Source organism: Aspergillus niger (assembly GCF_000002855.4).
Source record: "Aspergillus niger supercontig An08".
Lineage (NCBI taxonomy): Eukaryota > Fungi > Ascomycota > Eurotiomycetes > Eurotiales > Aspergillaceae > Aspergillus > Aspergillus niger.
The window spans coordinates 2,045,138-2,068,644 of NT_166524.1; the positions used below are offsets into that span (position 1 = coordinate 2,045,138).

Consider the following 23,507-nt stretch of genomic DNA (forward strand, 5'->3'; position numbering starts at 1 on the left):
GTTTTTGGTGGTAGGTTCGTGGATGGGAGGGGTTATGTAGCCTAGTATGTATCCATTTTATGTGTTAAACCCCTCAATCGGGCTCTCGCCACTACTACAATTGGTGTATATATTGCACGAAGGAATCTCACGCAGCTTTTGACTGGGTGACGGTGTGGGAAAGTGCATGCTTGGCTGGTTTGGAGGGAAGGACAGATTGGGTAATAGTTGCGAGTAGGGGTTGGTTTTCTGTACTACTTTGGGAGTATCTCACTTGATGTGAAGGAACTAGGGGGGAAAGGTATGTGAGGAATGGGAAGTAGTAGACTAATCCTATAGACTGAAACCAGCTGTTAATTCTCTTCGGTATAATTCAACAACTACATCCATACCTCTGGTTCATACTCACCTACGTGGCTGTATGAGATCTAACGTGTGCTTGTGATATAGAAACGAAACCAAGTCTATTCTAAGCCAAGTGTAATACATGAGTCAGCGCCATTACATATCCAGTTAATCAAGCAACCATAACGCCATCATCGCCCGTCCACCCTGCCAACAGCCGAAGCGCAGTTTCGTCAGTAAAAGACCACATGATGACCACCTCCAAGAATGTAGAGTTAACAAGAACCAGAAACCATCCTGTCAGCTTACAACATACCATATCTTATACCGCTGTTGCGCAAGTCCATTAACGTATGCGCGGCAATGGCTGCCCTAGAGCCCTCCAAAGAAGCCTCAGGCTCACAAGTATCCGTTGGCTGCCAGGAGCAAGCACCAACCATTCCTGTAGCCGAGAAAACCTCAGCTGAGGGCAGATCGCTGCCATAGTAATTCTCATGCAGTTCAACTTGACTGCCTCTCTTGTGGTCGTCATCGGAGAGGTGGTTGCTCGATAAGCTGGAGCCATAGAAGGTAAGCTGCGAGCTTGTCTCTGACCGGAATTCCTCTCGCATCCCACGTCCGAAAACTGCGCGTGGTGAAGTGCTTCCGTCGGCAGTGTATGGGGTATCGGCCAGCATATATGTACTATTAGAGCAGCTAGTGGGCGAAACGCAATATATATCGTGCGGAGAGACGCTCTGACATTTCTGCTGGCAAGGCGACGATTTCCGGGTTTTGTTCTGTTGGTCTCGATCGGGTTTTTGGAAGCTGTTATTACTTCCACGTCGGGAAATCGGCGGCTCCAGGCTGCGGTAGTAAGCCACATCCTCCGCGGCTTGACGGATTATCTCCGGATCGATGATCATGTTGTTAAAGCGGGGGTCATCTGGGGGAATGCACTGCGCAGGAAAATCGAGGCCGAACATGGGCGTCAGAACGAAGCGAATGTTCCAACAAAATGTGGTTGCTAGCGCTTTGGCAGCCCTAAATGGCATCCAGTATCCTTGACTCTGGTTAGCGGAGATTTTTGAATAGAAATTAAAGCTTACCTTGTCCGACGAGTGCGCCGCCCGTGATGCTGTGACTAATATCGCCGAGGCCCGGGTTCATCTTCAACACCTTCGCGGGAGCGGTCTGGAACCATCAGGTCTGCTCTGTTATGCATAGGCTATGGAAGACACACCTTTGGATGGCCGTTGCACTTGAACAGGGATCTCGTGAGAACAAGTCCAACGTTATAATCCCACGATATTACCCACGTCTTGGGATTGTCGGGCATCTCGAACGTGTAATGGAAAACTATAAAAGACTCTCCCGGTCAACGTATGGCTTGAAGTAGGATCATGGACAATCACCTTCAAAGCCTTCCCTCCCTGTCCGCTCCTTGAAAGACCTTTTTTTGCTAGTATAGGGGATGCGGTCCGGAAAGTCTGCTATGTTGCCTATGGGGTACAACTTGTGCTTCAGGTGGATCGTTTTAAGCTCTTCGTCGCGCTCATCGTGAACGCGATAGCGAACTTCGCCCTGGACCTTGCCCCTCCTAAAGGACGGTTGATCTTTGGGGACCTTCTTCCTTTCTGAGTGGGGTGACTGTAAAGACAGTTCACGCTGTGAGCTTGCCGGATTGAGACTGGGGCACGAGGTATTGGGGTTCAGCAGAGACCTTATCGAGGCCATTGATCCAACAAACTAAGTTAAGTTGAATAATGAGACAGATAGAATGTGTGGCTCAATAGAGGTTGAGAGGGGTGGGCATCGAAATCTTAAATAACGATGGAAAAAGATAGGCATGCAGATGCACATCATCATCGACATCTCTGCTTCTCTCGAGCTGAGACTTACCATCCGCTATGCCCACTTAACAGAGTTCTAGAAGGTCTGCGAAGGTTTCGATGAGAGTTACCAAACCGTAACGGGGCCATTCAGTGCACAGTAGTTGTTCAAGCCCGAATGTCGGGAGATGTCTCTGCCTAGCCCATCACAAGCTTACCTAGAGAAAATGGCATGCCCGGCAAAACAACAGGGGAAGAGAAAAAGAAAATAGAGAAAAAGCGGGAAACATTGCAGGGTCTACATTTTCCTGCATCGCCAATGCATGCGTTCCCCTGATGGTTTTCGGAGAATGAGCTCAATGGCTGATTTTGTGGGAAAATAGGCTTGTTCTGTTTGCATGGAACAAACCATTGGTCGGCCCTCGAGGCTTCAAGCCAGCGGTGAACCAAGTCCCAATAGATTCTCGAACAGACGGTTGGCTTGAACAACTGTCTTGGATGGAGGGTTCCCACACGAGACAACCTCACCGATACTTGAAAAAAACATCACGAGACGGTATCAGCCACTTTTTCTGAATCTAGACCCGGACTTGTTGATGTCTGCTAGGAGGTTCATTTCTCCAACTGTCACTGCCGATCACTTACATTCCTCTTGGAGAGTGCAAGCCCGGGTGATCTCATTGTCATCATCGACATCGATTATCCTGGTATGACAGGAGCTCACATATGTCTCTAGCTCATCGAGGCCTCCTTCGTTCCACCACCCATCTGGAGTTACCCAAGGCCAGGATCACGACGCAATACCACCGGGCCAGATGGTGAATTAGGTTTCAGGGACTCATACGGCCAAGTGGATGAGTATTGACACCAGTATCGTAGACCTCTCAGGCCTTGATAGCCCGTGTTGCAAACAGATGGCAAGACGACTCCAGTAGCATAGGCAAGAAAGGGGGCCAAGATCCATAAAACTTTAAAATGGGGATCTACATGGCATTCTCGTACTGTATCATCTGGAGCCTGCTGACGATGACGTCTTGGCTCTGCAGGCCGGTCGCCATCTGTCTCTGTTCGACGGCGAGCTCATGCCATCCAAGAGCATAGAGCCATCGATCCGAAGTACGTATGAGCTGCTCGAGCAACCGAGGGACTAGGCATTTTCTCGTATAACCAATAGCGAGCAAACAGGGCTAGATGAGACTGGCTCGGCGAGGCGGATATTTGAGAGGTCTCAGACCAACGGGAAGCCGCAGCTCGCTCTTGTATCACCAGAAGCTGCTTTTCCGCCAGCTAATTGTTTCCATCGGACCTCAGGGGTGCTGGGGGCCTTTGCAAGATGATGGTTTGTCTTGTGGTAATTTTGTGGCTGACGGGCTGAGGAGGCCAAGCTAGGAATCTCGGTTTTGGAAAGGGAAAGGAAAGGAACCGGCCTCGATTGTCTCACATCCACAACAACCGATGAGTGCCAGACGAGCATGTACTAGGTATTATTGTCGGCAGTATGGCTCTGTTCTTTTTAGAGGGTCTCCTAATCCTCGGGATGAAAGCACATGGTCACACTACTTTGCACCATTCTAACAGACGACACCTTTGGCATAGGGAAGCTCATTAGCACAGCTTCAGCTCAGGCGTCACTGCATGGAAGCAACACTCATTGACAGCATATTTGCTTCAGTTCACTTTGTAGATTAATACCCGCCAGATTTGGCGATTACGCCAATTAGAAAACGCAGAGAGAGATGTAAGGCCCGACACAGCAGGCCATTCCGCTGGTGCCAGTAAAGTTGAGCTTCCACGCGGGTTTCTGTGCCGGGGCCCCACGATTCTGTGGCGCACCAGCCCTCTGGTTCCTTCTACTTATTTGTGCTTCCAAAAAGTCCTTTCTTTGTGTCCAATCAGTCCTTCAGATGGGTAGCCGAACTTCAGCGGGGAGAAGCGCAGCGGCTTGGTATCGGCATTTGGTAGACAATGGAGAAGGATTCCGGCCGAACGGTACGTAGCGGCAGCCAGGGGCGATGGGGAAGTAACAACAGCGTTTCTGGTGATCAGTGGATGGTTAGGCTGCGACAGAGAGGCTGGTCTAAGAAAGGAAGAAGGAGAACTCAATTCAAGACAATGGGAAATTACTCAGGCTGCCACACGTACCAGGCTGTTTTGTAAAATACCACCTTTGCCTTTTCGGCCTCTCCATAATTAGAAACTGGGAGGAACAGGGTGTGTTCTAGGCTTGTGTGGGGGACGAAGAGGGGAGTCATCGCATGTGTTTGTGGGACGTGAGGTTTAGCCTTTGGATCACCATGCAGGCCAGTGATTGGCTGCGAGGCTGTTTTTAGGCTGTGAGAACGCAGCGGGTCCTTTGAGGTGTGTACTAAGTCAGAAGACAGGCAAATACTATACTCACAGTGGAAGCACAGATGAGTGGAATTGGGAGAATGCAGAGGAAAGAGAAGGACGAAGAAACTAAGGTAAAGTATACAGATAGTGCCATAGCCTATCGCTCCTTCCCCGAGCGGGATTGACTGCAGCACTTCCGGGCGGGTCCCGTGGCGCCTTCCCAATCCATCATGATGTGCAGTCACTATCAACTACGTACTCATTCTACAAACAACTAACTAGGACTTGGCCTGACTATCCTCCAATCCAACTTTGAATCGTTCCCTAAGAGAGAACAGGTATAGTAAGTAACTCGCAGGATTTGCTAGAATATGTGGTAAGAAGTATGTCGGAGTCAAGAATCCCTCCCTTTCCCCCACCGCCCCCAAAGGGAAAAAGCAATAACTCAATGCCACCAAACGCACGATGAGAAGTATTTCTCCTATTTGTCATTAGTCGCAGGGGCCATACAGATTCCTCCGACAAGGCTCTTTCTTACAAGCCAAAGTAACGGAAATACATACAACTGCAGAGTAAGCGAGTACAGAAGAAACGCAATCTTTGATCCTGCAGCTACCCCTCTTTCTCACTGCTTGAGACATACTAGTATTAGCAAATAGTAGTAGGAGACTCAGTCATCTCTGTATCCTACTAGTCTCTCAGGTATCCAGAAAATGGCAAACTGAATTCTTACTCAAGCACTAGAGAAAGCTGCTACATCCCAGCGGTCAGTTTCACGGAGAGCTCACCATCCCGGCGGCGAATCCCCGTTCACGACCACTGCAGGCCAGATAAGCTCCTGTTCCTCGATACTCGCCGGCCGCTCAGAAGGCCGCGGCATCCTCGGATGCAACCCGACGACGGGTTTGCGGTTCTAGATCCAGGGATGTTGTACTTTTTGTGATACCGCTGTATTTGAGAGGTTACCGAGAGTGTGTGTGTGAGTGAGTGAGAGAAAAGAGGTGGGCATGATAAGTGGAAAGCCATGGTCGTGTCGTCACCGGGTGATACGACCGTCCTTGGAACTCGAGCCCTTTGTCGAAGCTGGGGGAGGACAGAAGAGGCGCGTTTCGGGCCTTTTAGCCACTGCTGTTCCTGAACCATGGCCACATCTTCCGGTCGCAGGTGTAAAAGGACGTACTTCCAAATTGAGAAATAACAAAAAAAAAAAAAAAAAGGAAAATGAAAAATAAAAAAATGCATACATGCATTAAGTGGTGCTCAGTAGTATAGCTACAATGTAATTCAAACACGCAACCTGCTCAACGCCGGTCCTGTTATGCCACCCACCCAGAGATTTGTCCCGCAAGAAACGTCTTCAATAAAAGCATCCCAAATAAGTCATGTAGGGCACCCCAATGGAAGTCTAGACAAACACCTAACCCGAGAACTTAACGAAAACTTCAATCCATCCTCTATCCATTAAAGGACCAACCACCGTTGAGGCGCAGACGCTGCCGCTCAGCAAGGTCACGTCGGATCTCATCCTGCGTCAGCCCATCGGCGCCAGACCAGTTCGCACTACTTGTACGTTCACGGAACTTCTTGATCTTCTTGTCCGACTTGAATGTCTCCTCCAGGGAGAAGGGCGCAATAGGGCCGAAAATAGAATCCACCTCCATGCCTTCCTGCTGACGCAGGAGTGACTCCAGTTCCTTGGGCTGGGCCCACTTGGGCACGGGAAGCATCTCCGCATCCGAGTCCTCGTCCTCACTGTCGGTCGCAATCTCGGGAAGGTTAATGTTTTCACCATTCGGATACTTTGGTGACTCCTTGACCGGTGCCTTTTGGGACGCACTAGCGGCGGCGGGAGTTCGGTGTGCAGCCGGCTGCACACTGGGGGGTTCCGCAAAGGGGATCTTGCCACTGGCATATTTGGCCATATCCATTGGATGGGCGGGTCTCTGGGCCTGACCTGTCTTGAAGATCGAGGAGCCGGATTGATGTGCAACAGAAGGCTGTGTATGACCAAAAATGGACGGCTTCGTAGTTTCCTCGTTACACGGTCAGCGCAGCTCCAAAGTATTTCAGCACCTGCGTAGTACTCACCTTACGAATATTGGATTGACGGATCGGCGGGGCCATTGCCGGACGCATAGAAGACATGCGGCTTTGCTCATCCTCTGTCCTCCTACGTTTGGTTTCGCCCGACGGCTGCATGGTAGCAGACTTCGGTGCTGTCGGTCGGTGGTTGGCCTCGTCATCAAGTCCTCTCTTGGGCGGTTTAGCGGGGTTGGGTTGGGGCTGATTAATAGACCGATTGAAAGGCTGAATCGAGCCCAGTCGTGAGGCTGGTCGAGCTGCACCGAGCTCACTGCGTTGGGTGGCCTCAGGCTGCTGGCTCCCCTGTCGCTCTAGTCTGCGTTGATTCTCCAGGCGGCGCTTTTCAATGGCTTGCATGTGGGCAGCCTTCTTTGGATCCTCGACAGCAAGTCGCTCCCGGCGCTCAGCCTCTGCCCGACTGCGCATCTCCTGACGACGAGCTTCTTCTTGCTGCTGAGCTGCACGCTTTCGTTCCAATTCGCGTCTTTGCTCCTCCCGGCGCCTGGCTTCGCGCTCCTCTTGCTCCCTCTTCCTCTCACTTGCAAGCTGAGCCTTTCTCTGCGACTGGCTGGATATAGAGCTCTTGAAACTGCTGTTCGAAGAGGCTGTGTGTAATGAGGTATTGCTGGCCTTCTTCTTCAACGTCGACGGTTTTGAAGCCGACGCTGGAGTTGGTGCAGGAACGCTAGACTCCCGGGTGTTGGAAGACACTTGCGACGCTAGCGGCATTTGCCGGGAGAGGGCGCTGCCGACGCGAATTGAGACAGGCTGAGGCTTCGGTTTCTGAACCTCGCGGGCCGGCTTGAGAGGGCGACGTTCATTTTGCTTTGATGACTGCTGCTGTGAGATGGAACTTGGGGCGGCAAGTTTGGGTCCGGCTTCGACGCTGGGCTCTGGTTCCTTGGATGATTTTTGTAGATGCGACGTCTTATGCGTAGGCAACACGGTAGCTGATTCGGTAGTTTGCGCACGAGCTTCATGGTCAACGGTTGGCTTCTCTGGCGCCTTGAGTTTCATGGCTCTCTGTTTCTCCAGTTGCCGGGCTCTCTCCGCTTGCTCTTCTTCCCTCTGGCGGTCTTCGAGCTCTTTTTGTCTGCGCTTCTCCTCTCTTTCGGTGGAGCTACGCGTTCGACGGCCTTCTTGGCGTGGAGGACTCAGGGGCTGTGTCGACTGCGGCCGCTGGCTTTCCCTATTGCGATCTGTGTCCAATCGTCCCGTATGCCTTAATCTTGGTGGTTCCGGGGAAGCAGATTCGATTCTGGCCGCAGCTGTAACTCCCCCGGTATTCATGAAGAGGCCCTTAGCGGATTGTACGATAGACTGAAGCCGCGATTTGGATGCACTGATCGGACCATCATAGCGCTCGGCCGGGGAGCCAACTGGGGTTGTGGACATGTGGTTATCAACATGTGCAGACGCGCTCTTCTGATGACCAGGCCGCTGCGGCGATGAATATGATGGTGTTGACGACTTTCCACGAGCTGCATCTGAAGCGTGCTTATAGCTAGTCCTCGGCTCTTCTGAGGAATGGACATCTCGTTCCTTATCAACGGAAGGACGGTCTTCCTCTGCAGCTCGGGCTATCCGAGCGCTGGAATGTTTGCCCATGCTATCAGCTTTCTGGCTAGCACGTACGTCTGGCCGGTAGGGCGAGTTCAGTGGTTTGATCCAGTCGTCATCCACAGCGGAGTCAGGAGCCGGGGTCTCACGCGACTTCGAGCCGGATGTCTCCTGTTTAGCTTCAGGTTGGGCAGTAGGGAGTTCAGGGTATGTCACTTGCGCGGTCGACAAGCCAGCGACGGAAGGAATGGATTTGGTAGGTCGAGAAGGCTGAAGTTTGCCGAGCATGCTGATCTTCTCATGCAGGAGCTGAGTGGAAGACTTGTTGTGGAGCTTGCTGGCTCTAGTCTCGGCATCTCTATCTTCCTCAGTGGCATCCTTCTTGTCGTCAATGTCCATCTTGTCGCCATGGATATTGCTGTCCTCCGCAGCATGCTGGGTCGTCCTATGCCCACCGGTCTGTCTGCCCAGGTAACCTCCGGCGTTACTAAGCTTGGTAATGTCGAGATGGCTTGTACGGGAAATTCTCGAGCCTCCCAGGCTCTTCTTCGTCAGCGGTTCGCGAGCTGGGAGTGATGCAAAAGTGAGACTGCTTTTGCGAATCGGCGGGCGGACTGGAGATCCCTCCGAAGGTGAGCCGATTTCATCGAGACTGTCAAGGGCCATGTCGTCATTTCCGTCATCGTTATCTTCCTGATAACGCTCGAGGGGCTGCGAAGTTGCTTTTGTTTGCGGACTCGATTTCGTTTCCTTGAACGGACTAGATACTGGCTTTGGTGCGGAATTCTTGGTAGGCAGGGATTCGCGTCTGGGTGAGGCTTCGGGCTCTTGTTCAGACTCATGTTCCTGATGGGCCTGGGTTTCTGGTTTGGCCTCAGGTTCCAACTCAACGGTGTCTTCACGCTCCGGCTCCGGCTCCGGTTCCGGCTCTTGTTCAGAATCCACGTCTGACATGGGTTTGTCTTCAGGTTCCTCCTCAGGTTGCGGTTTTGCTTCGTCAACCTTCTCTGTATTCTTCATCGGTGACTGTTGCTTCTGGGGACTGGTGCTGACATTCCGCTTGGGCGACGTTTCAGTGACCTCGGGCTCGACGGTTTCTTCACGTTGGTGCACATCCTCGCGAGCGGAGTGGAAAGAAGCCCCTGTAGTGCGGCGTTCTTCTTGCGGTTGATGGGATACCTCTTCGGCAGCACTAGGCTCTTGATCCATAGGTTGAGTGGAGGACTGCGACTCGGGCTGCACTTGTGTAAGGACCACATCGTCTTCTTCTTCCTCTTCGTCGTCTTTCTCTTCTTCCGGCATGCCATGATAGCCCGAGTCTGTGTTGTATTGCGGGAAGGAGTTGAGGTTCTGGGTCAGATCCGGGTACTCGGGTTGTGATGTGTTCTCCGTGGTCTTCTTGGCTTCCGTCGCAGTGGCTGGGCCTGCAGTCGCAGTGACGGTCTTGGTTGGTGAGCGCTGAACTGCCGGGCTAGCACTGAATTTGTTCTCTGTCTTGCTGTTATTGTGTGCGGATGAGAAAATCTCGCTCAGGGGCTGGAAGCAGTCCGTTAGCAGATGATAGATGCGATGAAAGGTAGCTGGTTCAACACACCACTCGGGGTTCGTTCGCATCCCTCTTCCGCACTGTGCGAGGTGTTTTACCTCGTAGTTTTCCGGGGGTTTTGAAGACATCTGCGAAATTGCTATGCAACAGTGAGCGTCAGCAACTATGCGTCAAGCCTCTAGACTGGCGCAACCCACGATTGGTTGTTGGAGAAGACCTCGGCCATATGTTCATTCAGCCAATCCATCTCATGGCGCACTGGGTATTCAATTTCCTCCAGTTCCTGATCCACCAGCTGCATAAAATTTTCCTTTTCGGTTGAGATCCACGCTGCAGAGCCCACGGGCTTCTGCGCCCTCGCGCCTGCCGCGGCCATGGCGATGTAAACAAAGCGATCGCACAGCGGGTTGTATGGGTACTATAAAGGGGGCGTAAATGAGCGAAGGGCAATAAAGCCCGACCTAGAATATAGCGAGAGACAACAAGGGGAACATCGAATAGTGGTGGAAAGGCGATAAGAGTTGGGAGGTCGACTGGTGAGCTGAGATCGCCTGTCGTCGGGAGTCGAGCATCAAAACATCGGCAAACGCGTGAGTCCCGCCATGGCACGTGACGGTGCAGCATCATACGTAGTGCCTGATATCGAAGGCATCAAGATTTTGTCCTAGGCAGGATAGGGACATTCATCGCTCATGGGGAGTTGCAATGCAGCGCCGCTGCAAAAGACCCCTGAGGCGTTTATTTGGCCTTTTTTGACTTTTCTGGCTTGTTTCTCTACGGCGTATCTATCTATATTCGCTCCCCTTTGGATAAGCATCGCTAGTCCCGCCCTATTGAACCATGTTGGCATCGCTTATTCGAGAGTTCTCCTTAGACCAGGAACTGACGTGGGCGGAGTTGTTTCTTCATGTAACAGCAATGGTCCCTTGCTGTGTTCATGGGACTCACATGAGGATCACTGCACCGCCAGCTGTCCCTGTGCACAGATCTAGACTATCAACCAGCCTCCAGTATGTACCATACCGGACCGGGCGGTTTCACAATCAAGAGGTGACAGAGGAACCAGTCAATGTGCCGCGATTGGGAGGAGAGATGGCGTTCTTTCCATCGGTCTTTGGAACCATTATCCAACGTTGACGATTCTTGTGACCTGGTCATGACATCATCTCTGAGTGCAAAGGGTAGTTAAGTAGTTCGTACAGAGAATTGGTAAAATCATTCTTCAACTCGATTGGCAGAACAACAAATAGCCAGAAGCTCGCTCGAAAGATCCGATAGGAAAGTCCGGGGCGTTACTCAAAGCATCGAATGAATTGTGTCTTTGCAGGTTTCCTTTACGGGGGAAACGCATCCAAATCCGGATAAGGTGGGAGAGCCAAATGGCCATAGCTGGATGGATGATGGAATGGTTCGAGTAGTAGACCAGATCGCAAGTAGGGTCAGTCAACCATGGAGCCAACACCTACTCACTTCAGGTAGACTCGTGTATCCGGACCCCTTGCATTACGCCCCCACCGTCTTGAAAGAGGGATAATGAACGATCATTAATATCCAGGAGCTCATTAGCTAGATAGATAACCTGTAGACGCTATTAGACAAACAGTAAGTTAACGGCTGGCCAGACTAAAAGATAGTCCGAAACACCGGGTCCCATCGTCACATGCGGGCCCTTTCCGCTTGGAAGGCGCGAGAAAAAGGCCAAAAACCAAGCAAAGCAAAGCAAAGCAAAGCAAGCAGCAACTCAGCACACGATCATTGCATCACCCGCTCCTCTCCTCTTTCTCTCTCCTTATCCTCCCGGTCTTCTTCTCCTCCTCCATTCTCGCCCCTCCGTCGCCAACTTTTTCAATCTTCACTTCTCTTTCTTCTTGCCTCGGTCGTTCCCTTCGTCTTCCCTTGTATCATTTAATTTCAACCCGCCTTGAGCTTCCCCTGAAAACCCGCTCTCTACTCCCGGCCCTTTCCTCCTTATCTTTTCCCTCCCGAAAATCCTCCAGACCTTCCGAAACGCACACACACACGACTCTCCGCCATGGCTGACGTGAGCTATCCCGACACAAATGGCCACAGTAAGGTACGAGCAGTTACCGGTTCTCGTGTTTTGCTGTTCAGTGAGAGTGCATTGAAGCTGATTTAGTCTCTGATCGCAGTTCTGAATCTCCCACGCACATACTCCCAGTCTAGGTTACACGAACTGACCGTTACTCCCTCGCTTAGGCGCTCTCGCAAAGGGTAAATAGCTGGCTCCAAGCACACCTGCTTCGCGTTTACCGCTCGAAATTGGTGTCTTCATGACCAATTGATCTGACACCCAATCGATTTAGGCCCCATTGCCGATAACATCAAGTCCGAGGCGTCCCGCACTGGTCAAGAATTCCGCGAATTGAGGAACACTAGCCCTTCATCTACCACTGCGACCGGCCAACCCTTGACCTGTACGTTATGACACGAATCAGCTTGCAGGCGCTCTCTGCTGACCCGGTCCAGACTACCACTCGCTGCTGTACAGCCTTTTGAGCGTATGTGATCCTGGATGCCGCCAGGAGGGGACCCGATTTAACTGATTGTCATAGTGGGAGCAACCCCGAGCTACGGCCATCTCCTTCGCGAGTGTTGTCACATTCATCTTCGCCGCCCGTTACCTTCCTCTCCTCCGTTGGTTCTTCAAGTTCATCTATGTGGTTCTGGGGTGTAGGTCTAAACGCAGGTCCCGCACAGGATTTACAACGTATACTGATCGCCGGTTGTACTAGTCACCGCTATTGTCGAGGTCGGTGGCAGACTTGCTCTGTCACAGAGCGTCGTGAGCTCATTCCGGCCTCGCAAATACTACACCGTGCCCAAGGAAACCATCGAGGCTGTTTTGGAGGACCTTGAGCAGCTCATCGACTTTGTCCTCATTGAGTTCCAGCGTGTTCTGTTCGCCGAGAACATTGTCCACACCATTGCAGTACGTCCAAGAAACCACCAGTCACTGGCGACTCGGGCCAATACTAAATTGATGTGCAGTCCTTCTTTGCCGCTTTCACCGCCTACTGGTTGATCAAGTTCCTTCCATTCTGGGGACTGTCCTTGATTGCGGTCACCATCGCGTACATGGGACCCTTGGTCTACATCAACAACCGTGAAGTCATCGATGCCCACATTGAGCACGCGCAGGAAGTTGTCAACAGCCAGGCTCACCAGCTAAAGGATCTTGCCGAAGAGCGCACTGCCCATGCCACGGGTGTTGTGAGGCAGTATGTTGGTGACTACAGCGCCAAGGCCCAGGGATACATGCGTCGCTCTGCCACCCCCGAGATGGCTAGGGCACCCGCCCCCGTTATCAAGAAGGAGCCTGAGGCCGAGCCCGAAATCAAGACGACTGACTTCCCGGAGGCACCTAAGGAGGAACCCGTGGCCGCCCAGGAGCCCGTGGTGGAGACGATCGAACAGCCTGCTGAGCAGGTGAAGTCGGAGCCTCTTCTGGCAGCTTAGGGGGCTGGGGCCTTTCATACATGATTGGCTATCGGTCGGGATTACTCGGATGATGGAACTGTGAGAATTGCGGGGTAGGTGCAGAGAGAAAAGAATTGGTAGCAGCGGCATTTAAGTAGGATGGATTGGTTCGGTGTATGATGACTACCCGGGAAGATGCGTTTCGAGAGTTTGCGGGACGATAATTGTATGTTTCTATGCTGGCTTCGAATTATGCTGCAACTTGTCGAATGTAATCACCGTATGACTTGATTTTCTATCCGGTTAAACTTTACCTTGGATTTAGTGCTAGCACTACGGATTAGTGACGTAGACAAGCCGAGTCCGGGTGTATGTTGATTGTTAGAATTTCTCCATGCCGAGATCTAAATTGCGCAGCACTTAGGTACTTGGGAGAACATCCTACACGGACTACCATGTAGTTCAAGCCCAAATTATGATCCATTGAATCTGGTCGTTATTATGGACAGCCCTACCATATCTATATTTAAAGGGACGGACCCATAGAGCCTACCTAGACTAGACTAAGCGGGAGCGGCAACGGGAACCACAAGACTAGCAAGCAGCTAAACCCAAAAACCACAAAACACAAAAAAAGAAATTTCTGTGCATCATCCGTGAATCGAACACGGGCCTCATCGATGGCAACGATGAATTCTACCACTAGACCAATGATGCTTCTTGATGTAAGAACCACTATATTATTAGTACATAGCCCATTAACAATTACATACAAAAACATCCGTTCCTCATCCAAATCCCGAAGGTCTACTACTAACATGTTACCCCTGAACCACATTCCTATTCTCTTCTAATTGTTTATTTTACCATCTTCAAGGATATATTTCTGAATCAAAATGCCAATTACATCTCTACAGTACTCTTAGTAAAAGCTTGCCAGAAACAGGAGTAGGCAAAAAGCCAAGTCTAGATTATCCTCCCCGCACCCGATATATTTATCGCAAGGCAACTAGTACTGACAGACACACAGACATGGATGTTGCATGCAGGACACGAATCAGCAAACTTCAATCAAATCACAACCGCCGCACGCCACAGTCCCTACTGATTGAATCTGCCTAAATCATCATGAAAGAGCCAAAAAGAGGATGCAAAAATAAAAAAGGGGAAAAATTGGCCTGGGACACCCTACCTACTACTTCGTAGACTTTGTAGACAGAGGGATAGAGAAGTAATAACAAACACCAGCATCTAACAGTCCTCACTAGCAACGACAAATCCACCTAGTTAACTACTTAGCTGCAAACATATCAACTGTCAAAATAACCCCGCATTCATAATCGAAGATCTGCCACCCCAGACAAGACAACGGCAACGATGGCGCAGCTGAGAAAAGAAACCGAACATGACAGCCAAGAATCATATACCCGATAAATAATTGAAACGGCTTTTATAAACGCATATGTAGAGGCACTGTGTGTACACGCAAGCAGGCAAATGACCATTTGCTGAGAACGGAAGGAGGAGAGGCCAATGCACAGCATCTATCTATCTATCTATCCCGGTCGTATAATGTGTGTATACTATAGTTCCATGTTTATAGTAGGGGAAGAACAACTAGGAGTACGGAGTAAGAGTAGCTCCTTACCCCGCGAACACACTCAATCGCCGATGCAAACCTGTTTCCAGTCCATGAAACTGGGAACTGGAGGGGTTGTGCCTTGCAAGTGTCAGTGAAACACACTCTGAAGCAGGGCTTGTGAGATCTATCAAGATCTGGGTGAGGCCAAAGCACACGGAACTGCAAGGCATCCCTTGCTTTGGAAACAAGTTCTGAGGAGGGATAAAATTTGAAGTTTGAGAGGGTTGGCAAACTTGGCTGGTACGTGGTAACTCGGTGCCTTTTTTGGAGGCCGAGTTGGTATAAAGGTTGGTGTGTTTCCTTTCTTCTACCTCCCTACACCTATACTAAGTTGTCTTCAGATTCAGGATTCCCCCCTCTTGGGACTGTTTCAATTAGTCTTCTGTATGTCTTTATGTACACCAACCTTTCGTTTCATGTTTTCACCCCCCTCCCCTTTGCCCCCCCTCCATTATTTATGTACCTGAGAAGACGCAACCGAAAAAAAAGAAAGGGAAGGCAAGCATGTATCCTGAGGGTGATGGTGCTCCCGCCGCACTGGTGGAAATATTAAGTAAGTATTATGATATATGAGTATGTCCCTTCTTTTAGGCCGTTCCTCCCAATAACCGCATTACATGATCGACGAGGACAAAAGAAATAAGGAAAGAAAGAGGAGACACGACCGTCATCACGCCCTGCTAAAACACCAACCGCACCCGAGATACAAAGGAAACAAGGAAACCCATAACAAAGGGAAGAGAAGTCTAATAATTAAAGTAGTATGGATGTGTGCAGCTTCCGAGGTCCCCAGAGAGCCCCATTACAGGTAAGGACTGCTGTGCTTGGCTGTGTGGGTAATACTTCATTGAATAAGGATTGGCATCCAGGGTTGTTGTCGCGGCTGCTGCCGCTGCCGCTGACGGCTCCTGGTGAAATATGGCTCCCCCGGTGAGGTCAAGGGGATAATCGCCCTCGCGGTGGCGCTTGATCGGCGCGAACGAGGCCGATGCATCGGTATCCCATGCTGTAGGGATAGGAGGCTTGCACGGGTCTGACGCCTTGGATGTGGGTGGCTTTGACGTGAGCGGGGAGGTGGTGGCGGTAGAAGGGAAGACGGATGTGTGCGATTCGAGATCAGGAATTTCCTTCCTGTAGACGGGATTGCTTTCCTTGAGGGCCTGAGTGGGCGAGCCCAGAGCCTGGGAGTCGGTGAGCTCTGGGAGGTGGACGCGGGAAACGCAAATCACGGCGGAGCCATCTGCAGTAGCTAAGTATGAGATGTGTCCGAAAGAACCAATAGTGGATAGAAAACGCTTACCTGTTCGACCGTCTAGGTATCGTTCCTCCTCCTCTCGTACGTGGTAGATCTCATCGAGAACGGGAATGCGTTCGACGGGGGCAATTTGGCGCCGAACAGACTGGTCGGCCTCCTTCAGTTTCTCCACGCAGATAGCGTGACTTTCACGCAGCTCGCAGAGGATATGGACAAGCAGGCGAATACGTTCTATATCCAAGGTTAGAGCGACTGATGCAGGGAGCAAAGCGAGGATAAAACACACCCGCTTTGAGAAGATGGTCTGGTTCGCGGTGAGTGACACCCGCCGGCCACCAGGCTGGCTTGGTCAGCTCAGGATCAAATTGCTGCGATGAGCCGGATATAATCTTGCGTCCATTGTATGGATAGTTAACCTGCTTCCGGGGTTCCACGAGCTTAATGTATGCTTTGGCGAGGATACGACAGTTAATCTGCTGCAGGCTGTCGAAGGCTTTCTCATAGTATCTGCGCAGAAGGCCGGTGTTGCGCACGGGCAGCATGGACTTTTGGTGACAAGTGATGCTCATGGGGACGAGGCATTCATGGGATACCCGCTTCCTTTTGGATTGAGGGGGTTCTGTAGTGGAGTGGAACCTGAAGATGATCAGTGGTTGGGTCGCGTTGAGATCAAAAAAGGGCGCAAGTACATGTGTTTAGCTGATAGATCGCTGGCGCTGGGAGATTCTGGGGAGAGTGGGCTTCTCCCTCTGATGTCTTCTGTTGTATTGGTGTCAACAAGGTATCCGTGCGAGATCTCGACAAGGAACCCTACCGAGCATTTTGGATGGATCACCTTTGCCCGACAGTGCCACCGCACGCAGAAAGTTTTCCGTCACACTGGGAGAGAGAATTGTCTGGCAGTTGTTCGCGATTGATTGCGATGCCTCAAAGCGTAATTTGCCATTGTCGTCTATATAAATGAGGGCGAAGTGCATACAAGCCAGCCCGTCTAATGGCGCATCCATGGACACGGGAGTGTGAGACTGGCACAGTCAGCTTGCGTTGTCATAACAATCGCCACAGCCATCAATCATACCATGGAAGCAGAGAACAAGAGTTTTGAATGTGATGACTCTCAAGGGATCAAGGTATACTTTTCAGTGGGATGACCTGTAAGAGTTCGATCAGGCTTCTGGTCGCAGTCGCGCAGGAGACAGAGAAGAAGCATCTACAGTTGAAAGAAGTGAAACTCAGAAGCAAGGCATGAGAAGGAGCATTTTTAAAAGAATAGGATTGAGGTAAGAGGCAAAGACCAGCAATATTGCGAAGGAAATAGGGAAGTGGCCAATAGATCTACTCGCCGTCTTAAGCTTACCGGATCGTCCTCAACCTGGGCTTCAGCTTCGTTTCGTTTCCGGATCCGCGACGCCCCTCATGCAATCTTATATGCGTGCGCGAATATATTTCCTGTCTCTATTAGAAATTATTAAACCGTTGGCTCGCCTCCAGCACTGCGTCCGGAAAGGAAGGAAAAAGCAACTCGACTTCACACTAGGCTATAGTACTTCCAGTACACCGTAATGATGGACCGTCTCAACCAGATCAATGGATCGGCCCAAGCTGTGTCACTAATGTGCGTGGCCCTATGTGGCACAGCAGCCGACGGGTCCTTATCCGCTCGCATGCATTTGGGCGTAGGAACTAATGCTCTACTGCGTCTTTGCTTCCAATCACCGAGCTCGAGTGGGAGGGTCAGGTTGAAGTCCGGTCCTGCTGGCAGTCTGGGAATAGAGAAAGTGGCTAGCTATCAGAGTGGATCTTTCAAGAGATTGTTTTGCCACCCCCGGTTGGTCATCTCTCGAGATCATAGTCCCAGTCCCCTAAGCTGGGGTTTGTTTGGTTGCCATGGAATACGCGTTGTGGATGAATCTGTGTCGTGTAGCATGAACACTACCACTTCCGACAGGCATGCTGTAGCAGGTTATGCCACCTGCTAGCAAGATTAGCAAGATTGCCTCGAGCCGGGGGCCCAATAGGTCCGCAGGCGCATTAATGGAGGCTGCAATACATACTCTATCTTGTTCGATAGCATGCGGATGTGCCAATTTGCCTGCTCACCTTTTCCCGTTATGGAAGACTTCGTGTCTCATTTTCTCCTATCTACGCGATTGCCTCTTCCAGATATCGCATCATTCTACCGAACACACTCCCCTTGCCTGATGCGTCGGGTGTCAGACAGAGAGAGTTGCAGTGCGCCCATTCATGGTCCGCTCTGAGATCCGACCTGGCTGGCCGGCGGGGCAGACGCTGTCACCAGATAGTAGCCAGCACGCCAGGCACCATATCGGAATATCCCGAGGACATTTGTCATGGTTGTCATGGTATTAGCAAGAGTCAGTCGCGGATGGTCAAGTACTGAAGGCCCGGAGTGGCTGGAAGGGAGTTCGTTCTACGTGGACCACCGAATATCTCAAAGCGACGCACAGGACATGCAACGGCACCTCCCACTTCCGGTGTCCATTCATTTGTCAAAAGAAGCCCAATGCGGGTTTCCCGATGTGTATACGGATGGAGTCGAGGATCATGAGTTGACCTAGTGTGACAGAGGTGCCAGTCCAGACAGGCAAATATGCGATACCTATTACTTACTGGGGTCGGAAAACAGTTGCGAGGCTGCTTTGACCCATAGCGGCGACTATCATTGTCCTAACACAACATATTCGGTGTTTGTTTTTTTTCTCCATTTGGATACCCGGACAACACAACGCCATTGCTGGCCATCGTTCCTGCTATCCACATGGCAGATGTCAGGGAGTGACTTGGTCGAGTCTAGATCAGAGGCAGCCTTGCCACATTGCGGTACTTCGTGGCTATAATGAGTATTGATGTTGGGATGCCCAAGCCAGTGTCCCGAAAACCTGGAAGGTGAAATTACAGTATTACCTTGGAAATTCTTGAAAAAGAGTGCAGATGGAAAGAATCTAGAAAGAGTCGAATAATTGTCGGCAAAGAAGGGAAAAAAGTAAAAGAAAATAGAAAAAGAAATCACTATGAAAATCAACTTTACACTCACACAGTAGCTGGACCCCTATGGGGACGTGACGGAGACGGTTGCCGCAGGCCCACCAAGGCCATTGGCCCTTCTGCCTTCGGACCATGTCTGATCGAACGATGGCTGAACCGATCCTGACGCGACGGATGGGAGCCCCGCCTCTGCCGAGACAAGGTTGTGACAGATCGCGGCCAAAGAACCCACTTGTGTGTGGTGAGAGGAAACCATTGGCGAACAGGAGGATGCCTGATCGTTCTTGGAGCACCTAAATCGCGACAATCCCGCCAGAACCGAGAAAAGCACCGCGGCATGTCTGGTCTGCAACCGAATGTCGCAGAGGGCCATTCAAGATAAGCACTCGTTTTGGAAAATCCCAAACCCGCTGATGGAGTAATACGGTCCTATCCGCCTGTTCCAGGTGTTGTTGGGAGAGGACGTTCATCTGTTCCATGTATGATGTGTCGGCCGGCGAGACTGCAGAGGAGTGCATATTGCATATGATACGGTGACCTGTCACGGTGGCTGAACGCCCGACATGCATGCCGGAGGGCTTCCGGAAGTAACGAGCAATTTATTAACCTACTGAGTACAGCCGAGGTTCCCTTTTGTCGTGATTTATAAATAAATAACTTCGGTCCGACGAAGAAAACTTTGCTGCAGGTGGGACGGAGCCTTCATCCAAAACTATTGTTGGGGATGGCTGCGCCAGAGGGTAGATCATCGACAGATAGTAAGCTGCCAGTTAACTGACAGGCAGGCAGCCTGATTGCTCACATGATTCATAGTGTGCGCTCCATCTCTATAGACATGAAGGTTCGGGCCATGTCGGTCAAGTCTGTGCTTCTGCTAGGTTGGTGCTATAGTCGATGACAGCTTGGCTATCGAAGCTTCCGAGGCCTGAAGGAATATCAACTCCGTGCATCACTGGCAGGATATAGAGAGAGCTGAAAGTCAATAAGCTTACTTACCCTTGTCAATAATGCTTGCAGCGCATCTTAATTGCAGTCAGATATTACGCCACCCCACGCTCAAGCCACGAATGCTGCCATATGTACTTGCCGACATGAATGGCACGAAGCGGAAGAAGTACCCGCGTTTTGCTTTCTGTATATGAAGACTACTACTTACTACTCCGCGGTGCTTGCATGTCTGGGGTGGGGACGAGTTTTCATTTTGTAATTCAAGTGATGGATCAACTTGAATTGGACATGATAGGGAAGAATTCCCCGATGTGGCAGGACAAGGCCTCGCAGAAGATAGGAGGTGGTCCTTTCCGTGTCTAGTAGCTGGAGGTTTGCCCAGCCATGGTGACGCCCGCGTTTCTAGAAAGCTGCCAATTTTGCGAGGCAGATCCACTCGGGGATGACTGTCGGGTGTCCCATAGTTCGTCTTGGGTTCGTCGTACGTGTGTTAAGTTCGGTTTGCTGTCGGGAAGGTATCGCTGTGAGAGACTACCCCAGAGCTTTTGTAGCGGTATGGATGCTGAGCTTTAATTGCATTGGTCGGCTTTAAGCTGAGACTATCTCTTGAGTAGCTGCCTTTACCGACTCAGGAGGGTCTATGCATGATGAGCTTGTGAGAGCTCGATCGAGGCACTGGGTGATCAAATTAGGGAAAAGTGAGAGTAATTACTTGCTCAAAAGCATACTCGCATCTTCATTGTGCTAGAAACACAAGTTCGTTAACTAAAGCAAGGCCCCCTATTGTTCGGGGAGAAGAGGGAGTGGGAGATGGAAGTAAGCTCAGTCAAGATGAAGCTGGTGGTCTACTTGCTACTATTGGCATAGATGGAGGATGCCTCAGGTACCAGGCGTATACTGGGGTGTTGTGGTATGTTACTTTGACATTATGTATGTAATAATACAGCATATTTTGCTAAAAACACGAGTATCTGCACATAGCCCGCGATAGATGGGGGAAATAGAACAATACGATACATGTTATGTACAGGTAATATTATAACAGCTACGATATTTTGACTTGCGGCCACCTCGTCCTTTCCTTTTCCCTCCTTTCTTTTCTCCTTTCGAGTCACTCATACTCGGGAAGAAATCGCATTCGATGCTCTCATCTCTCTATTGCTGTCCTGCATCACAATCCACCTATCCATTGTCAATCTCTGACCGCACCGGTGCCTCTCACTAACTAAACTACTACTGTCTACTAAGTAAGTAGGGTGTACTACCGCGTACATTCTCCTCCCCCTTCGTCTCTCTCACCCTCCTCCACTCCACCGCCCGGACGAATCCCATCCAGTGCATTAGTCCGTCCGCCCCAAGGCTGATCGCACTCGACGGGCCAGCAAATCTCTTTCCTTCCTTTCCGTCCGCTCACTGACTTGACTCGACAACTGAGGTCACAACTGAGGATTCTGACTTGTGACTAACGGATTTACTTTTGCCAGAGGTTACACTACCCACCCTGACTAAGTGGTCGCTTTCAGGGACTGTCCTTCCATCTGCCGGCCCTTCTATTATCCCACACCCCCTTCCTGAGTCTCTTCTGGCTGTCGTGTCCCCATCGGCCAATCATCGCCCCTCTGTTTCCAGTCTAATTTTATTATTTTGGCCCTTTCATATTACCCTTTCTATCCTGTCGTGGATCGTTCCAGAAAAGAATATTCTACGGAATTTAAGCAGCGCAATCGCCAGGACACTAAGTCGTTAGAGGAATTGGTTTAGTGTCTCATCCCGCCCATCCCTGGATTCCGGCGAGTCAGAGTGTGCGACCGACATTGACTGTCGCTGCTGCGGACCTGATCCGTGGAAGATTTTAATTTAACCAAAAAAAAACCCCAATTAATACCAAAAGGAAAAGAAGAAAAAAGAATTAAAGAAGGGAGACCGAAAAGAAAATAAAAATTTAAAGAAAAGAAAAAAGGAAGAGAAGAAAGCTTGTGGCCTGGCCCAACCATTGATTGTCTTTCCTCTTGCTCTTATCGACCGACATGGACCCCAACGTTCCCGGATTCCCTTCTGCGATGCAGCAGACCGCGGGTTTTCCTGTCACTCCCCAAAATCCACAGCAGTTCCCCTACTATCCGAATGCCATTCCCCCGTTTCCCCAATCCAAAGGTGTTTCTCATCCTCCACAGCAGCAACACCAGCATACTCCTTTCGGTGCCGTGCCCATGCAAGCCGGTCCTAGTGGAGCAATGATGCCGTCCGGGTTCCCCCAGCAGTCATCCGGTACGTCGGGATCTTTTCTTTAACCCCCTTTGGCCTGTTATCTCCAAGCTCTTGTTCCCTTGTCGCTACTGTCTCGCTATTCACTGTAATGTTTTTACCTTCTTGAGCCTGTCATCGCTTCCCCACCTTTTGCCCCTTGATCTACACACGGCTGCTCCGTGGCGCCGGGTCCTTTTTCTCCCATAGTGAATCTACTGGACCTTGCCTGGTCTAGTTGTTCATGTACGTGTGTGTGCTAATGGCCTGACGCGTACCCATTATTGCGCTACCATTGCCTGTCGTCTTGCGTTGTTGTTCTTTGTTTCCTTTGTCTTCTTGGCCAAAGTGCGCAGGCGACGTTGGCCGCAAGGACTTGCCGCTAACCATCCGGATGGACTAGTAGGACCCCACGCCAACTTCTCTGCACCATTTGCCCAGCCACCCGTGCCAGCAACGTCTATGAGCCAGTTTCTTCCTCCCCAGGCGACTGCGACGTCGACTCTTCCCGCAACTACAGCGCAGTCCTCCCCGCCCAACATGGCTTCGGTATCGGCGACCAACATGATACCTGCGCAACAGCAACAGCAAAGGGCAGGGCCCCAGCAGAACCCATTGTCGAGCTCCGCCCAACCAGCTCCTCAGTCACCCGCGACGGCCGCGCGTGAGAAGGCTCGTGTGTCCACGCTCTTGGACATAAACTCGATGTTGCTGCAGGAAGTCATGAATCTTCAGGCGGCTGGCAAGGCTGGTGCGCCTTCTCAAGGAGCGCCGGAGTCGAACCCATCACCTGGTTCAGACCAGACCTCGGATAAGCCAACCCAGCGGCCGAGCACAGAATATTTCGAATGTATGCGTCGGTTACAAGCCAACCTAGGGTACCTTGCAACCATTGCCGACCGGGCGAAGAAATCAGGGGGTGTTCCTCCTGCTGCACCGGCAATCATGTCACCGCCTCCAAATATGCCTTCAATGAATGAAATCTACAACAAACTCAACGAGCTCTTCCCTCGGTCCGCGCAAGGTGGTATAGGGACACCCCAGCAGAGTCCACAATCATTGCAAGGGAATGGCCGGCCTAGTCCTTCTCCAGCTGTCGAACACGTTTGAAGAGCTCCTCATATTGAGAACAAAACGATGATGTGTTGCGCGTAGTACGAGCTCTTAAGGGGAACTGAGCGTACTGGCTCAGGGTAGAGAGCAATCGACGGTCGCTCCTGCATCCCGCATATACGCCCATAGTTGCATGAGGCCCCTGCCCTGACCGGCTTTTCACTCGAGTCAGACCTTGAGATACGATCCGACGAGCCTTCAAATGGG

At 51.0% G+C, this 23,507-nt stretch overlaps 9 protein-coding genes and 1 non-coding gene across 10 annotated transcripts; 5 read left to right on the forward strand and 5 right to left on the reverse strand.

Annotated features, from left to right (window-relative positions):
* Positions 1 to 127: 127 nt before the first annotated feature.
* On the reverse strand, positions 128 to 2,040 carry An08g08570 (uncharacterized protein; the record flags this gene model as incomplete). Its single annotated transcript, XM_001392933.3, has 6 exons — positions 128 to 312; positions 393 to 448; positions 634 to 1,366; positions 1,413 to 1,497; positions 1,547 to 1,662; positions 1,719 to 2,040. 6 exons carry the CDS (start codon positions 2,038 to 2,040, stop codon positions 128 to 130), a joined length of 1,497 nt encoding a protein of 498 aa, XP_001392970.3.
* Positions 2,041 to 2,136: 96 nt separating this feature from the next.
* On the forward strand, positions 2,137 to 4,596 carry An08g08580 (hypothetical protein; the record flags this gene model as incomplete). Its single annotated transcript, XM_059749248.1, has 11 exons — positions 2,137 to 2,249; positions 2,519 to 2,640; positions 2,718 to 2,806; positions 2,852 to 2,953; positions 3,152 to 3,251; positions 3,321 to 3,448; positions 3,512 to 3,609; positions 3,922 to 3,978; positions 4,059 to 4,273; positions 4,346 to 4,410; positions 4,510 to 4,596. The coding sequence occupies 11 exons, from the start codon at positions 2,137 to 2,139 to the stop codon at positions 4,594 to 4,596; spliced, it is 1,176 nt and encodes a 391-aa protein (XP_059606159.1).
* Positions 4,597 to 5,920: 1,324 nt separating this feature from the next.
* An08g08590 (uncharacterized protein) lies at positions 5,921 to 10,030 on the reverse strand (the record flags this gene model as incomplete). The annotated part of the gene is made up of 4 exons (XM_059749249.1): positions 5,921 to 6,499; positions 6,555 to 9,644; positions 9,703 to 9,793; positions 9,852 to 10,030. 4 exons carry the CDS (start codon positions 10,028 to 10,030, stop codon positions 5,921 to 5,923), a joined length of 3,939 nt encoding a protein of 1,312 aa, XP_059606160.1.
* Positions 10,031 to 11,686: 1,656 nt separating this feature from the next.
* Positions 11,687 to 13,131, forward strand: An08g08600 (uncharacterized protein; the record flags this gene model as incomplete). Its single annotated transcript, XM_001392936.3, has 7 exons — positions 11,687 to 11,723; positions 11,872 to 11,886; positions 11,979 to 12,089; positions 12,142 to 12,173; positions 12,228 to 12,345; positions 12,408 to 12,604; positions 12,664 to 13,131. The coding sequence occupies 7 exons, from the start codon at positions 11,687 to 11,689 to the stop codon at positions 13,129 to 13,131; spliced, it is 978 nt and encodes a 325-aa protein (XP_001392973.1).
* A 607-nt stretch (positions 13,132 to 13,738) lies between these two features.
* On the reverse strand, positions 13,739 to 13,809 carry tRNA-Gly (GCC). Its single transcript has one exon. It is a non-coding gene; the product is annotated as a tRNA-Gly (tRNA).
* Positions 13,810 to 15,480: 1,671 nt separating this feature from the next.
* Positions 15,481 to 16,558, reverse strand: An08g08620 (uncharacterized protein; the record flags this gene model as incomplete). Its single annotated transcript, XM_059749251.1, has 2 exons — positions 15,481 to 16,220; positions 16,276 to 16,558. 2 exons carry the CDS (start codon positions 16,556 to 16,558, stop codon positions 15,481 to 15,483), a joined length of 1,023 nt encoding a protein of 340 aa, XP_059606161.1.
* Positions 16,559 to 16,573: 15 nt separating this feature from the next.
* An08g08630 (hypothetical protein) lies at positions 16,574 to 18,359 on the forward strand (the record flags this gene model as incomplete). The annotated part of the gene is made up of 7 exons (XM_059749252.1): positions 16,574 to 16,724; positions 16,771 to 16,923; positions 17,028 to 17,119; positions 17,160 to 17,269; positions 17,308 to 17,440; positions 17,543 to 17,951; positions 18,211 to 18,359. 7 exons carry the CDS (start codon positions 16,574 to 16,576, stop codon positions 18,357 to 18,359), a joined length of 1,197 nt encoding a protein of 398 aa, XP_059606162.1.
* A 6-nt stretch (positions 18,360 to 18,365) lies between these two features.
* Positions 18,366 to 19,564, reverse strand: An08g08640 (hypothetical protein; the record flags this gene model as incomplete). The annotated part of the gene is made up of 4 exons (XM_059749253.1): positions 18,366 to 18,644; positions 18,724 to 18,889; positions 19,047 to 19,288; positions 19,403 to 19,564. The coding sequence occupies 4 exons, from the start codon at positions 19,562 to 19,564 to the stop codon at positions 18,366 to 18,368; spliced, it is 849 nt and encodes a 282-aa protein (XP_059606163.1).
* Positions 19,565 to 20,210: 646 nt separating this feature from the next.
* Positions 20,211 to 20,934, forward strand: An08g08650 (hypothetical protein; the record flags this gene model as incomplete). The annotated part of the gene is made up of 4 exons (XM_059749254.1): positions 20,211 to 20,300; positions 20,350 to 20,496; positions 20,744 to 20,845; positions 20,890 to 20,934. 4 exons carry the CDS (start codon positions 20,211 to 20,213, stop codon positions 20,932 to 20,934), a joined length of 384 nt encoding a protein of 127 aa, XP_059606164.1.
* A 1,036-nt stretch (positions 20,935 to 21,970) lies between these two features.
* An08g08660 (uncharacterized protein) lies at positions 21,971 to 23,297 on the forward strand (the record flags this gene model as incomplete). Its single annotated transcript, XM_059749255.1, has 2 exons — positions 21,971 to 22,211; positions 22,426 to 23,297. The coding sequence occupies 2 exons, from the start codon at positions 21,971 to 21,973 to the stop codon at positions 23,295 to 23,297; spliced, it is 1,113 nt and encodes a 370-aa protein (XP_059606165.1).
* Between the last annotated feature and the right edge of the window lie 210 nt (positions 23,298 to 23,507).